At 53.1% G+C, this 16,535-nt stretch overlaps 1 protein-coding gene across 2 annotated transcripts in view; it reads right to left on the reverse strand.

Moving 5' to 3' along the window:
• ABR (ABR activator of RhoGEF and GTPase) overlaps positions 1-16,535 on the reverse strand; it is a 182,531-nt gene that overhangs the window by 127,365 nt on the left and 38,631 nt on the right. The window contains exon 1 of one of the 2 annotated variants that reach the window (XM_042967608.1): positions 10,493-10,568. The exons of the other annotated variant lie outside the window; for it this stretch is intronic. Within the exon in view, the coding sequence (XP_042823542.1) occupies positions 10,493-10,553 (61 nt within the window). The 5' untranslated portion in view covers positions 10,554-10,568. Of the gene's footprint in view, positions 1-10,492; positions 10,569-16,535 lie in introns of those variants that run through there. 2 annotated transcript variants of the gene reach the window in all.

The raw sequence follows: 16,535 nt of genomic DNA on the forward strand, positions 1-16,535 counted from the left end.
GATCTAATGTGGAGAGAAAATGCCCCAGGGCAAAGGAGAGGAGATGGAAGTAGGTTTATCATAGCTATAGCCACATGGAAAGCCAGTGGCGCCTCAGGAGACATCAGAGAAGGGACTTGGGGGTGCTTAGGCATCCCCTGCAAGGGCCTGGCTATAATGGCATGGATCAGCCAAGACAGCGTTCCCAGGCCAGAAGGAGCATTTCAGACGTCAAATTTGTGTCTTGTCCTTCCCCTCCAGGGAGCAGGAGACAGAACCAGCTCCTGCTTTCAGTCTCTGAAGGTTGTACACACTAAGATGGCACACAGTGCCCACTGACACATCTAGGTGGGCACCATCCAGGCCCAAAGGGGGAACGTCAGTCAGGAGCTGCCATGGGGTCTGCAGAATGTTTGTCCACCTAAATCAAGGGGAAATGGTGCTTCCACACGGCTGAGTGGCACACCAGCTGGTCTCTCATTAACCCTCTCGATGATGCACTAGAAAATTAACAACCAAGGCATTCTGCTCCATTAACACTGAAGTCGGCCCTTCAGGGGGCAAGGGGGGTGGGGAGGACACAGATTTTGTCTAGACAGTGGCACTCAGAAAAGACCAGATGCTTGAGCTCCTGCCACACAGGGCGGGGGTGAACACAGGAGACCCCCATGACAAAAATCCCCAGCAGAAGCCAACCACAATGGCCGCACTCTCTTCTCATCCTTGGCGTGAGGGTAACAAACTTTCACAGGTTTACTGGGTGGATTAAATGAGATCATGAACATACGAACACTAGCTCAAGTCTGGTTGGTGCCCATTAGACTGTCCAATCAATTGCTTCATTCTTTTTGTTTTTATCGAGAAGGGGGCTCAAAAGAGACACGTCATGGGTTGCCTTTCATCTGGCTAGAATCCAGTTTCAGAAGGGACTGACTTGATTCACAGTGCAGTCAGTCTCCCAGGGATGGGAATCAAGGAGCCTGGAGCTCTGCTACCCAAACTGTGGTCCTTAGACCTTCAGCAGCATTGGCATCCCCTGGGAGCTTGCTAGAATGCAGAACCTCAGGCCTCAGATCTACTGAATGAAAACCTGCGTCTTAACAAGATCCCCAGGCGATTCAAATGCACGACAGAATTTGAGACTCTGCTCTAGTATATTTGTTCCTGGGAGAAAATCATCTTTCTCTTCTCCTCTCCCACCACGGGAACGACGGAGCCCAGGGCTCTGGGTAGATAGAAGTAGAGAATGCCACCCCAGAGGGGCTCTTTGATTAGCACCTGCTTGCTAGCCGCCCTGCATTAAAGCACACTCAAGCACATGTTGAGAAAGTTATTCCCTTCTTGATTCCTTTCAATCTCCCTGTTACTGAAGAAGAAAGACTCTGTTTGATACTGGCATGTCTTTAACATCCCTCTATCTTCTGTTCCTTTTTCTTTAAACAACCGCTGGGGAGGCTCAGACCTAGATCCTTCCAAGGGCAACAGCGTATAATTAGGATTAGCAACATTGTTTAGTTTTTAGCATGTTTATTGGTAAGGTAACTTTTGGTTTATTGCAAGCGGTACAGAATTTTCACTAGTTCTCTTTCTAAGTTATATTTCAAACAATAAATCAAATTGAAGAAGAACGCTAAGTCCATAAGAACAGAACTGTGTAAATCTGGCGAAAATCACAACAGCGGTATATACATGACTGCGGTCTGGTAAATTATTATTCCTTACGGTTCATAAAAGCCCTCTGAGATCATCGTGTCCACTGTTTTCATACTGCAGGTCCTGAAATCAATGTAGTAGGTCATGATCAGCACTTTCTTGGTTTGCTTTGAATGGAATAAAAGGGCATGAAAATCTAAGGGCATTGCAAATGTTGCAGAAAGGGTAAGTACTGCCCTGTGAAATTTTGTATTGCTCTGCACACGTGCTTATAACGTAAAGGTACTGCGTTCAGGTTGCAAGTTAGGAAGTCATTCACCTAGTCCAGTCTTCCCTTTGATGGGTGTCCCCACTGCTAACTTCATTCCAATGGTGAGGAGTCGACTCCTTTGGCCAGGTCACCCATGAGCACACTGCCCTTCATGCTACACCCTGGAGGTCCCCACCTTAGCTCTCTGGCTCCTCTCTCATGACACAGAGATGACAACAGTAGCTACCGCAGCAGGTTATTAAACGGGCACTCCCCAGCTCTGCTCAGGTGAGGAAGGAGTTGAGCAGCTTGCAGTAAGGCCACTGTTCCGACCTGCACAGAAGGACCTGTGGAGAAGCACTAGGGTGAAGCGCGTCCTCTTTGGAAGGACAGGATCGCCATCACCAGGCCCTCTCAATTCTTGGGCAGCCCATTTCATCAGTCTTCCCCGAGTGGTGTCTCTTCCCTTGAAAGACAGTGGAGGCTGGGGGGCGGGGGGTGGGGGGTGGTGGGTGGGGCGGGGAAGGGCAGGAAGCACAGGAAGACCAGGAGAAAGCTCAGGGGGTATGGGGGTATGTCACAAAGTTGCACCTAGAAGATGGATCTTGTCCAGGCTGAGCCTCTGGTCTGGCTGCGTCCTGGAACCACAGGGAGGCAGAAGCAATGGAAACTTCTTACCAGAAACTCCTCTACAAACAGGAGCAAGGGAGGGGAAGGTTCATGGGTCCCCACACCCAACCAGAGAAGGACTCCTAAAAATGCCTACAGGCTTCGTGCAGGAAGTAAGCTGCCCATGAAATTGTGGGCAGGGAGGGGAAAGGAAGAGAATGGGGTCAGGGAGCTCCCCGCTTCTCCTCCCCACTGGTGCCTTCTGGCTTTGGTTCTCAGCTCAGGGCAGGGCGTTCCTCCGTTTTATCCCATCCAGAACACTCACCACACACAAACCCTCTTTGCAACCATGTGCTAGGGTGTAAGCCACCAGGCACAGGCTGCCCCTCAGCAGGGGACTCTGGGCTCTGGGGCCGTGGGGGTGTGGGGAGAGGGGCTGAAGGGTCTGCACCAAACCAGCCCATCATTAGCATGCTGCGCGTGGGTGAGTTCAAACACAGAGGCTGGATCTACAGCCCAACTGGCCCTGGGCCTCGGCAAAGGACCTTGGTGTGCAGTGGCCTGATTTAGGGCTGAGGGCCCTTTATTCTCCTTTGGAAACTGTGGAGGTGAATTTTAAAAGGCCTGAGAGTGAAGCCAGCGTGGCTCTGCTGAGTCCTCTCCTCCTCCAGCTCTCATCTCCTTGCCTCTGGCCCTGCTCTGCTCTAGAAACTGGGAACTAGCTGTACTCCATTTCTATCCCCAAAATCTATTTTCTCTCTTTCCCTTCAAACTTTATTTTATTTATTTAATTATTTAATTTGGTTAGCCATCAGTGTTTCTTGCCAATAATCCCAGGGATAAGGTAATGGTGGGATACGGGCTCCAAGTGCCCATGGGGAGATCTCCTTGGGATCATTCCTTAGGAAGAGGTAGTCCAGTGGATGGGCACATACAGGCCCCCTGAAGGCTGAGAGCTTTCTGAACCCCATGGGGGAGCCAAGCCTGTCTTTACAGTTGTCATTTTAGCTAGAGAGGTGAACAGATCAATCAACATCCACAAACTACCTGGCCAAGGGGGTGCCTCACTGGCAATGCTGTGAAAGGCAGGGAGTGTGGGAGAAAGCAAAGTTCAGAGTCCAGCCAACCTTGTGCTCAAAGCCTGGCTTGTCTTCTAGCTCTAGAAGCTAAAAGCTCTCATTCTCTTGAATGAATTACTTAACTTCCCTAAGCTCATTTCTTCTCTATAAAATACAGATAACAATTCCTGCCTCATAAAGTAGGGCCTGTTGAGGACTGGTGATAACAGTAAGGTTAATGCCTAGGACAGTGTCGACACATAGTAGGTACTCAACAGCATTGGCTATCATCATCATTGCTGCCAGAAGGCTACACATAGAATCAGAGCAATCCGAAATCTGATCCACTTCAAACTGGAGCCCTTTGGCAATAACCTCTCAGGGCCTCTGTTCCCTTGTCTATAAAACAGGAGGGATAATGACAGTTACTTTGTTGGGATGTTAGGGACAATTCAAGGAAAGTATGTAGCACAGCATCTGGCACGTAGTAGGGCTGGTTATATGTCACATCCGTTCTTCTTAGACCAAATGGAAAAACTAATCTTGACAAACCTAGCAAGACTGACGAGCTTCTTTTCATGGGCCCAGGGGTCGTGAGTGACCCAACGGTGAGATTTCCACATACCTTTGTGGAACCCAGACACGTTTCCCAAAGAGGCCCCCATCATATAGAACACCCTGCCACTCTGACCCCAAAACTCTCAGAGGGGTTTTTTCACCTAAAACTGCACCTTCAAGAGAGAAACTCATTCACAAAGATGGCCCACAGGCTGTTTAGGCCCAGGGTAACTTGCAGCTGAACAGGGTGACCACAAGTGAGGAAATCAATTGCTGCTGTGGATAGAGATGTCCCCCAGGTAGGGAAATAACTGGGTTTAATTATACGACATCTTTGGTCTCCGTAATCTTGATCCATTAAACCCCTGCTGCTGGCCAGGAGGCAATGCCCAGGAGGAAGGGGTTAGCCCAACACGCTAATAGGATCAGCCCTTCAATCCCATGAAGGTAATTATGGCCACGTCCTCCCCCAACAGCCCTGAGTAAACCCACAGATCCTTAGTCAATACGGGGCTTTTCTACGCAGCACCAGCTCGGCCAACATACCAGAGAGGCCAGTGGCCATGGCATCCAGAGTGACAAACTCTGAGCTCCATCAGCACTGGTCCACCCAAGGCCTTCCATCCATCCACCCAACACTTTCTGGAGATCTTGCTCACCTTTAGGCAAAATGCCTGACCATATCATCTTCCATGTTTATCTGTGGTCTAGAGGGATATGTAGGCATCAGAAGTGAGGGTGGAGAAAAGAGAGAAATGGCATCTGATCAATTAGGCCACTGCAGAACCCACCTCATCTGCCCCATCTCCTGAAGACACTGGTCCTGTTAGTTTCCATATGGCTAGTAAACCCATATTCAGTTTTCATTCTGGTGTGAGGTAGGGAAGGAAGGGGAGAAAAGAAGATAGGAATGAAGCATAGGTACAGAGAAAACTGAGTGAGAGACCCCAAAAAGGTCTGAATCTGGGACAGAGAACATCTATTCTCCATCCAGTCAGTCATGGTACCAGTTGGTCCCACCTTTAAGGGCTCTTGGGCAGGGGGTTGGATTGAGCATCTAGCCCCAATCTCCATATGGGGCCATTTCTATAAGTCTGCCTACTGCCCTGATTTCTTTCTTCACATTTACAGGGTCTGGACAGGTTCTCCCCAAGATTCAGAAACAAGTAGAACACTCCCACTGCCAGTCAAGGGTATCCATGGCTCCCACTGACCCGATCTTGCCCAAAGAAATGCAAATGAAGCAGACCAAGGCCACAAATTAAAATCAATGTCTCCTATTCTGCTCTGGAGACAGCTAAGCTACAGGCTTCTCCTACTGGTGTTCAGTGGAAAGTTCTAAGAGCCTGTAGGTAGAATGTGATGGGTACTGGAGCCCCATGGATCACCTCCACCTACCACAGCCAGGGGCCCAGCAGAGGAAAACAGTGACGGATGTGGAGCTGACTGTGAAGCTGCCTAGTTCCTGGTTTGCCCCCAAAGGGCTCAAGCTGAGCCAAACAGCTGCAGCACCAGCCCTGGCAGTGAAGTCTTCCAATTGCACAATCACAAGCCCTAGCAACATGTGGGACTCCCTTGGGGGGTCTCCGACTCTACTACAAGCTACTACAATTACCAAATCCACACAGCTGGAAACTTGTGAATGGGCCAATGAATCGGTTTCTGGGGTTTCTGGTGGAGTAAGGAGTTAAGGAGCCAAGAACCCAAGAGTTTTCTTTTCCCTCTCATACTCACTCATGCAACCGAAAATTACAGAGGGCTCATTACGCATGAGGAGCTGGCCTAGGCACTACCTAAGAACTGGGTCCGGCACTCTGTTCCTGCCAGCCCCCTTCCCCCTTTCCCGGCCCCTTGCCACTCCTCAGCAAGCCTTTCACGGACCCCTGTTCGTGATGACGGCCGTGATTGGAGGGCAGTCCAACAGCACTCCTCACCTACAAAGCACCTTATAAACATTCGTCAACCCACATGGTGTCCACAAGAGACATTCGTGGCTTCATATTACAGAGAAGTGTGCACAGGGTACCAGAACTGCCCCCAGGGAGAGGACCACACCTCAGAAAACGGCCCCAAGTCTTCCATCGCACCTGCAAGAGTGAGGCAGAATGAGTTTTCTCACTACTCCCCCGTCTGCTACCCACTTAGCTAATTCTTCACAAATGTTCCTGTCATTTCTTCCGTTTTGCCAAAGAACAACAGCAACAATCACAATCACAAAAATTTTTCTCGGAGTAGATGACTTCATCCTTCTGCCAGCCCCACCTCCGAGACTCCAGCAGCCATGACAATAATGGGCTGGTGTTAACAAGAAGGACTAAGTGACTGGGGCCATTCAGAGGGTAAGAAAACACCCATCTGCAGGTGCTCACTAGCATATCCGAGGTGGTCTGAGGCGGCCTCTGTGAGACCACTGCTCTGATCAGACCCACACAGTTTGTGTCAGGCCAGCAGCCTGGTCCTTGGTGTGGCTAATATGGGAGTGAGATGAGAAACCTAGGCTGCCTCATGATGCTCTGGAGATGGGTTTGTATCCCCACAGCCCCAAATGCTTTCTTGGCTCTTGGATGGGGCACTGAGTCTATAAGGGATGCGAAAATATCACGAGTGACTGAAATATCCCTTGCAAATGTTGTTTGGGGTAGAAGACGAAAGACTTTCCACTTGAGGAGGTGCCAAATTATTGCCTGCCTGGGGCACATACATGCCTCAATTCAGATCTGTTTGGAGGGTGGTATCCACTTAGAGGGACAGGCTCAGAGCACCCTCCCCATTTTGTTATCCCGTTTTTAAATTTTTTTTAATGTTTGTTTACTTTTGAGAGAGAGCATGCGCACGTGTGCTAGCGTGAGCAGGGGAAGGGCAGAGAGAAGAGAGAGAATCCCAAACAGGCTCTGGAGCTGTCAGCTCAGAGCCCAACGCAGGGCCCGAACTCATGAACCGTGAGATCATGATGTGAGTTGAGATCAAGAGTTGGACACTTAACCTACTGAGCCACCCAGGCACCACTCACAGAGCTTAATTTAATACAGTCTAATTCCATGGTATAGAAAAAAACCAAGAGGAAGTGATGTGTTTAGTGGAAAAGGTGATGAGAGAAAGGCACAGAGAAGGTAAAATGAAGGACACAGCCCTACAGAAAGAATCACACCAGCTCCAGGGAGAGAATTTAGGCAAGGCATTGAGGAGCAAAGCTGACATTATTACAGTGACATAGGAAAATGACTGGGACAGAGACAAGAAGTGGGATGGCTGGAAGCCTTGTCTGCCACTCCAGCTTATCAGGAGCAAAGACCTTGCTCCCATCAGTCCCATATCACACTGGCCCCTGGGAGTCAACCCGTCTCCTTGAGTCAGACAAATCACCATCACCGTGACCCTTCAGGACTTCTACCGCAGGGGAGAGGGGCCTGCTGCCCACCTCTTCTCAAATGACTACCAACCTGCAATGAAAATGCACATACTTCTCCTGGGATAGATGCTGAAGCCACAAAGAATGAGCTGACAACTCCAAAGGCAAGAAGTAAGTCAGAGGAGGGGCCGGTTGGCAGCCTGGCATCTTAGGAGGAGAGAACCATCAACCTCAGTGAGTTCAGAGCCTCAACCACCCGCACCTTGGCTCCAGGACCAGCCCCCGGTTCCTACAAGAGGCACGTGGACTCTTGTTGGGCTCAGAGTCATTTGAGTCCACTTATCCTGCTGGAAGAATCCTGTGAACACAGAGGACCAAAGAGACAGATGTCCCCCATTCCATGACATTCCAAGGCCTTGAGCAACTTCTGACATATCTAGGTGACACTAAGAGTCTTCCTCACCAACCTAGGGTGTGATCTGAACTGCAGCTTTGTCACTTATCACTTACGTGACTTTGGATAATGATTTGAGCTCACCAAGCCCCTCTTTCTGCAAAATGGAGATAAGACTACCTGTCTCACACAGTTGTGTGGTCTGGAGAGGATGGATGGAGAGAGCCTAGCATAGTGCCTGGCACATAGTGGGTCCTCAGGATGTGCTATTATCACTGTTACCAGGAGCAGCACTTGGGAAGGGCCTCTATCACTGGGTCATTCACATCTCTAAGAAATGCACAGGCCACCCTGTGCCCTGGGGACTTCCCCTTTACAATTCCTGACGGATTTAGCTTTTGTGGGGACTTGCCACCCCAGGATTGTGAGCCTTGTAAGCAAACAGCTTTCTGAGAGGCAGAGGAACTTCCTCCGGGAGCTACAAAACCTTGCTGCCAGGCAAATGACAGCCTGGGTATTTGTTTTAATTTAGGCTCTTGTCAAGAGGAAACTTCATGGCTAACAGCCCAAACATGACTGCACAGCACCTCCCCAGGAAGCCTCATTCTATGGCTCTCAAATAAGCCATTTTGAGGAGGGAGGCAGGGACTCCTCACATTGCTGCCAAGTCAGTGCCTTCCCCCCTCCAGGCTGCCCCCAGGAGCCCAGGGGCTGGGGCAGCAGCATAGCAGACAGCTCAGATGCCTGTCTGCCTGAGTCAGGGCTGGTTAACAGGCACCCCTAAAGAAGGCCTCAGTCGAATTCCCTTTTCAGGTCCCATCTTCCTCTGGTCAGAAATTTTCAAGGAGACCTCAGACAATTTTGCTTCCCTGCTCTAAGTGGCAGGGGGAGGGGTGGTAGGAAAACTTGGAAATAATTAGGTTAGGGAGTCTTTGTCAGGGCAATGGAGAGGAAGTCAGACACAGATTTCCATAGGATTCTACGCTTTGAGAAATACAGAAACCACTACTGGGTTTCGCCAGAGAGCCAGAAATATTTGGGAACATAAGTAGCATGTGAATATGAGGCATTGTTATTACTGTTATTTGCAAGAGCACAGCTAAGAGGTCACTAATCCTTCCTTCAGGTCAGGAGCTGATCTGCAGCAAGGCTCTGAACAGATGTGTGCCCCCATTCACACAGACACACGTGCATCCACACGCCACACAGCCATGGGCCCTGACCTTCACCCAACGGATGCTGGCCTCTGCAGGGGAAGGAGCAGATGGAGTGGCTGGGCTTGGTGCAAGACTGACACCCAGGGGATCTGGCTTTGCCCCTTTGATGTTGAAAAGCCAAAGTGGAATGAACCATCACAAGGAGAGCTCCTATGGAGGGGGGGTGGGGGGGGGGCAGAGGAAGGAAAAGAGGATGGAGAAGGAGGAGGAGGGAGAAGAGGGAGGAGGAGGGAGAAGAGGGAGGAGAAGAAGGTGAGGGGAATGATGGGGACCCAAGGGGATACAGAGGTCAGAGGCTGGATACTGAGTACCGAGGGGCCTCCAGGGCAAAGCCTTGGGGTTCAAGGCACCATCCCTGTCTATTCCTCTCCTCACCCATATAACTGTCAACAAGGTATCGGAGCCAGGTTAACCCTTAAAAATGTCCTTGTCCCATGGCATCCAAAGTCCAGAAACTGAGCTTGCCATCCCCAACCCCTGCCCCCTGCCTCAGGACTCTGGGCTAGGAGACATAGCAAGAGAGTGGGAGGGTCCCACTGAAGTGCTCAGAGAGGGCAAAATCCACTCACTGGCTTCTTCAGGGGCCTGCAGGACCCTCTTCTTAAATCACTGAAAGCTTTGGGGAAGATGTCTCAAGGGAGGGTGGAGAGAAGCGCAGGGCTTTTAGTCACCTAAGCAAGGCAGGGTGTAAAGTGGGGGTGCTCACGGGGAGCCCCCAGAATGTACGAGTGATCAGTTACACATCCCCAGCGGCAGTGCAAGAGCAATCACATGATCGAAGCAGATTTGGGAATGAGGGGGTGGAAAAGCCGAGGTTTTTTTTTTTTTTTTTTCTTTTTTGGGGGGTGGTGAGGGTGGGGGTGGCGATGAAGCTGGCAGGAAAGACTGCTGAGCCCGAGGTTTTCAGCTCCTTCAATCCAAATGGCCCCCATGGAGATCTGCCCCTACAGACCCTCCCACCCGACCCCACCTCCACCCCAAAACACACAACACCCCAGGATGTCCCCGAGGTGACAAACTCAGGCGCCAAGGACTTTGCCAAAATGGCCTTTCTGCTTCAGCGTGGACAGAAGGAGCAGTCAGTCGGGAAGCGGAGGGAGCCCCCTACAAGGGCTCGCCTTCCTGGGGGCTGGGGAGTGCTCAGTTACACAACAGGTGGGAAATGGGTGACACAGCTCTCCAAGCCCCGTCGGTCCACTGGCCCCCCACCCGCTCCAAGTCCGCTCTGGGGACCTCATCTGCGGCCGATGGCGGGGGGACCCACGCCTCTTCCCCGCCTCCCGGCCCGCTGGCACCCGGCCGGCGGCGCCCGCAGCCCCCTGCCCGCGCCGGGCTCCCCAGACAAGCCCGGCGGTCGCGCCCCGGGGCCGTCGGGGCGCCGCGGCCCGTTCCCGCCCGGCCTCCCCGGCCCGAGCGCACACGTACTGCTGTAGAGGGTGTCGATCCAGGAGAGGCGCGGCAGGCCCCGGTGGCTGAGCGGCTCCATGCCCGCGGCTCGGCGCGGCGGCGGCGGCGGCTCCGTCAGATCGGAAACCCGACCCTCATCGCACAACAAAGGAGGGAGGGCGCGGGCGGCGGGCGGGCGGGCCGGCGGGGAGCCGGGAGGGGCGGCCAGCCCGGGAGGCCGAAGTTGCCGGGCGCGGGGTGGAGGCGGGGGCAGGCAGGGAAACAGGTAGCAGGGAGGAGCCGGAGCTGCCGGGAGAGGAGGGGAGGGCGGGCGAGGGCAGGCGAGCGCCCCCGGGAGCCCTTCCGGCCGCAGCGGCCTCGGCGAGCCCCGCTGCGGATCCCCGAGCGGCGGCCCCGCAGCGCGCCCGCAGACTAGCAACTTCCCGGGGGCTGCGCCGCGGCCAGGGGCGGGGGGCGGGGGCCGCGACCAATCGGCGCGAGGCTTCCGCGCCCCCTCCCCCGCCGCAGCACGCCTCCAGACCCGGTCGGGGGTGCGGGGAGCAGCCCCAGTCCCCACGGACGCCCAGACGCGAGGGGCTCCAGCCCGTGACGGAGGAGTGGTCCCGCGGGGGTCTCCGGGCTGCGGTGCAGGCCCAGGCTCCGCTTCTTCCCCTCAATGCGCTCAGCCGAATTATGGCAACCCGCAGACTAAGTGCCGCGGGGAGACCTATGGGCCCCGCAGGGGTGACATCACCTGACACCCCAGGATCTCCAAGCGCAGTTTTTGGGGCCGGTGCGGCCGTCAGGCCCCTCCCCTAGACAAGCCTGGGGGACGGCGCTGACGGGGTTAATGTCCTGCCCGCCCGCGGAAAGCCTCGGCCGCGCGGGAACTCTTTGCTTCCAAACCTTAACAACCTCATCTATTTAAACACCCGTGACCTAAAAGCCGGGCAGTTCTGCCCTACACACCAGAGGGCGGCGGCTGGAGAAAGGCGGGAGGCTGGGGGTTGAGTAGGGGCAGTGGAGGACCAACTGGGGGCAGGAGAGCCTCCAGGGTCTTCCCTGGGTTCCCCGGGAGACTTCTTTGGGGATCCACAGCCGCAGCCCAGGAGGCATACCTTGTATATATAATCACATGCAAGCTGAGGGAAGTCTGGGGTCAAGATGCCTCTGAGAACAAAACCTGAGGAAGTGAAATTCCTTCTAAGACCTCGCAAGAGCAGTGGAGAGGTTGGGGGAGGGGGTGGTGGCGGAGGGCTTTAGGCCTCCTAGGTGCCGATTCTATGGGACCCAAGGCAACTTTGCTGCAGATATGGTCCTGTGGGACCCTGGAGGAGGGACCAGGCTAGGGTGGGCAAGGGCAGGGGGCGCTGAAGCTCCTCTCCAGAACCCAAGAGAAGCGAAGCAGTGGGCCCACCAAGGGAACCCTGCGCTGGGCCATTTATGCTAGTTTTACCTCAAATAGTGAGGTCTCTGATAGTGGAGCACACCCTCCCCACCCCTCAGCCCCCATCATCAAGCAGCTGACAGGCAAAGCCTTCATGGGACCCAGCTCTACTGGGACCCATCCACATGGGGCAGGGCTCCTTCCTCATCATTCCAAACAAGCACAGATCTAGTTCTTTTGAGGAGAGAAGCAGACCCTCACCCGTAATGCTGAAAGGAAGCCTGCAGCCAGTTCCGGCAGCTGCTTGGGTAGAGGCCTCCAACTCACAGCAGGTCAGGTGAACCCCTGGGAAGGTGCAGGGGAAGGGTGTGAAAAGCCTCCACAGGTGGCTGCAGTGGGTGTTTTTCAACTCTGAGGTAATGCTGGCCCCTCCCTGCATCCACTCAGCCTTCCCCCTTCCCAACCCTCCTGGCTCAGACTCTGCCTCCGTCTCCTGCGGCCCCTCCCTGCTCAGCTGTCACCCTCCCACCATCCCTGACTTGCACACAAGACTGGGAGGGCCAAGCAGGCACCTGGAGCTTGGCAGAGAGGGGGCTGTGCATCTCCAATGAGATGCTCCAGAAATAGAGCCAGGATGGGAGAGGAAGCAAATTGAGCTCTCAGAGGAACCGGAGGGAGGATGGTGAGGGTGGAGGAGCAGAGAGGGGCCCAGAGCCTCTCTTCTTCCCACGTGGAAGTCTCAGAAGGCACAGAACCCAGAAGAAAGCTAGAAACAGGAGCTCAGCCCAGGGAAGCAGCAGCACTGCCCTCTCCCCAATAACCACTACCACCATCAAGGCAGCCTGGGACCTCTCTGTATCAGCAGGGGTTTTCCTGATGGCCACATCCGGAAACTGACTGCGAGGAGGCCATAGATGTATGTTTCTGCATGAGACACATACATTTGCATACATTTTACATTTTTATCTACAAAGGCTTGAACACGCTATTTTCAGCATTTTCAAGCTAAAATGTTACAGTTGCTCTCCTTAGCGTTGCCATAGTTTGCTTTTCTCCTACAGTCTGTCCAATCCTGTCCTGGACCTCCCGCTCCAGAACACAATATAGGGTACAGGGAGAGAGGAATCTTGGAGGAACACTTCTAATAATTAACAGAGAATGTCTGCGGTACACCTGGCTTGGATCTTAGTGCTTTGCTTACAAGATTATCTCACTGCGAACCTCAATGTCATCTCTGTTCCCTCCATTTTCTAGATGAGAAGCCTGAGGCACTGAGCAGCTAAGTAAACCCTTCCAGCCCTCCTCCATCTCCACACACAGTTTCATACACGTGTCCTGGGAAAGGGTAGTTACCTCAAGATGCCCTTGATGCCTTTTCTGGTGGCTTCCAGTAGGTGGTTAACACCACACAGCCCGACTCTTGGCTTGGAGACAGGTGTGTGGGTCTTTGAGCACCAGGGTGTTTTGAGACCGGAACAGAAGTCTCCAGATTCCTGGCACTAAGGATGGGGAGGAATGTGGAGAGACCCAATCCAACTTCCTAGTAAGGAAGGAGTTAAATAATCATTCTCATCTGCATTGTGCCAAAGGTTAAGTGCTCTGCCAACAACCCCAATCTCTCAGAGTGGCGGAGGGGCTTTCCTGTGCGCAGACTGCCCTGATTCAGCGAAGTGCAGACCTGCCTGAGTACCCCAAGGCACTGAATCAGCACTCAACGCACCTCATCTCGCAGCCCACACTAACCATTCTCTGTCTAGGCTTTTGAGTGAACACTCCCCACCTTTGCAGGTAGGCTGTCCTCAATTCCCCACCTCCCTTGGTGACCACCTGCTCCTGCCTCACCACCCGTTGATTTAAGGGGGACTTAAGGCTCGGTTGCCTTGCCCATAGTGCTGGGCTGATGATGAGAGGCTGAGTGGGAAGGAGATATATCCCATTCTGAAGGTCAGCGGCCTTGCCCTTAATTCCCAGGTGTGCCACTCACTGCCTTCACAACAACCAACACTTGATTCTACCAGCCACTCAGCCAGGATGGAAAAAGGGTGACTGTGCTTACAGCCAAAACTGGGTATCTCCACTTTTCTTGCCTCCTCACTGGTAGCAAATCCTGCTCCACTGTGCACAACAGGAAGGCTCCAGGAGTCCCTGCTTCCTTGATCACCTGGAGGTCACTGCTGGTGAAAAGGATGTCCATTCACCTCTTCCCATGCTGGAGCTGGCAGGGGGTACCAGTGTGCAGAGGTTGGATGTACAGGTGGGGATGGAGGGCCTATGCTTTCAAATTAAAAAAACAAAAACGCTTGGGTGGCTCAGTTGGGTGAGCAGCTGACTTCAGTTCAGGTCATGATCTCAAGTGTTGTGAGTTCGAGCCCAGCAGCTCGCTGCTGTCAATGCACAGCCTGCTTCAGATCCTCTGTCCCCCCACCACCGCCCCTCCCCTACTCACACTCTCTCAAAAATAAATAAACATTAAAGTAAAAACAAAAACAAAAGTCAGACTATGATAGCCAAAAAAACCCCAAGACTTTGTATCCTTCCTGCCAGCTCAGCTCTTTCAAAGCTGGAACTGCATCTTTTTTCACTGGGGTATCCACAGCACTCTGCCCAGTGGATGACTGACTCGGGTAGACTGTAAAGCAGCCATAATCATATTGTGCCCCAAGATCAGACTTCCTGCCCAAAGCCCAACAGAATGGCATTCAATAATACGGGTTGAATAAATCAAACGAATGACAGCTAACATTTACTGAGTGCGTCTTAAGTGTGGGGCCCTGCTCTATGTGCTTCATATAGGTTATCTCACTTAATCCTCATAATAAGCCAGTGAGATAGGCACTGCTCTATGCTCCCTACCCCAGAAGTAGACAGGCTAAGTCACTGGCCAGCTAGTAGCTGGTAATACTTGGAAATGAACTGAGATGCTGAATCCAGAGTCCAGGTGTGTAATCTCTGTATTGGGCTGCCATAAGAGTGAACTAATGAATGAACAGAATGAAGCTAAACTCAGAGAGAGGAAGAAACTGGAGCCATAGGGGGAATGCAAAGCAGTGTCATTCCAGAACGCGCCCCCCCCCGCCCCCCCCTCCCCCGCCTCCCCTCCAGGGCCACCAATGATTAAGCAAAAACAGAGCTGGTTTTCAAAGAAAGCCCCATCTACTACAACAGGGCAGATGACTCTGGAGATAAACTAGATGCAATCAATCCAGTGACAGTTTCCTGAACTCCAGTCCCCACTGAACCCCACTGCTTCTATGCTTTGGGCCAATCTTGAACCTTTCCCATCTCATCTTTTGAGTCTGTAGGTGGGTACCCAGGTAGATCAGGCAGATGACTTCCAGACTATAAACTCTGCTTCCTAGCCGACCTTGGGTGGGAGGGCTGTTTCTGGGTCCTTGCTTCATTTTCTTTACCTTGGTACAGTAAAGCAGCATTTACTGTTCTGAAATTCACCCTCACCCCTAGGGCCTGGAAAGCAGAAAATTCTCCAGGCCTCTATTGGGTCACCTCTTAGGGAGAAGGCTTGGCCTTTGTCCTCTTCTGACCTGTCTCTTCCCAGCCTCCTTGCTTTGCCAATGACAGTGAGATCTACAGATAGCACAGATTAACTCAAAGCCCTCCCCAATTATTTCTTTCTCCCAAAGTTTTGTGTCAGCTTGAGTCGTAAGAAACATCTGCAGCCCTGGCAAGACGTAAACCAGAGAACTGCATTCACCCCTTTGCTGCCTCCCTCAGCAGCATGGCCAGGAGAAGGCACAGGGACATCCAACTCCCTGTAGCCATGGAGCTCCCCACACATACCCACATGCCCAGCTCCCATGGCCAGTGGCCACAGCGAGCCCAGCTTCTTGGACACAATAGCTGCCTTAGATTACGCTAAGTATATACTATACTATATGCAATTTCGGGAGGGTCTCATGCCAACCCCCGGCTAAAGTGGCCCTCCTCACCCGACTTGGCTCAAATCGCACCCCCCAGGGGTCAACGTGAGAGGTTTCCTAAAGAGTCGATCAGAGGGCTCAACAGTAGAGTGTGGAGACCCCTTCCTAATTTACTCACCACAGCATCCCCATCAGCATTTGGAAAGAAGCCAGCAGAAGAGACTGAAGGATTCTTTAAGTCCCCAAAGTCCAGAGAGAAAGTTCAACGGTTCCAACCTTATCAGCTCTGAGTAAAGCAGAGGCATGTCCACCTGGGGTCAGAACTCACAGGCTGGCTCTCTGCCCTCCTGTGGCCACCATTCCGCTGAAGCTGGCTGTGCTTCTGGTTCTCTCAGCCAGAGTTCTGCAGATGCATCCCAGCCCCGTGCTGCTCTGCCAGGAGCTGTGACGCCACCAGCCAGGCTGGCCCTGTCCCTGTCAGGCCCAGGAGTGGCCGCAGGGGCTGAGGACAGGCTGTCAAGGAGATTGGCTCCAAGAGGTGGTGGCTCGACATTCAGGAAGGCGACGACAAAGGAGCATCAGAGCCTAGTCAGTGGTGCCTGTCATCAGGGGAGTCTTGTGTTGGGGTTACCGTGCAAGTTTGCGGTTGTGTGGCCCTGTCTCTTTAAGGACCAGGCCTCCTTAAGGCAAGTTCCCTCTGCAGTCACTCCTGCCACCAGCAGTCCTGCGGCAGACGGCGGGGGGCTCCGGAGTGCCATCTGGTGGCCCAACAGAGCAGCACCTCAGCCGCCAGACACGGTCCTGCCAACCCTGGCCA

The sequence above is a fragment of the Panthera tigris genome, chromosome E1 (genome assembly GCF_018350195.1).
Source record: "Panthera tigris isolate Pti1 chromosome E1, P.tigris_Pti1_mat1.1, whole genome shotgun sequence".
NCBI lineage: Eukaryota > Metazoa > Chordata > Mammalia > Carnivora > Felidae > Panthera > Panthera tigris.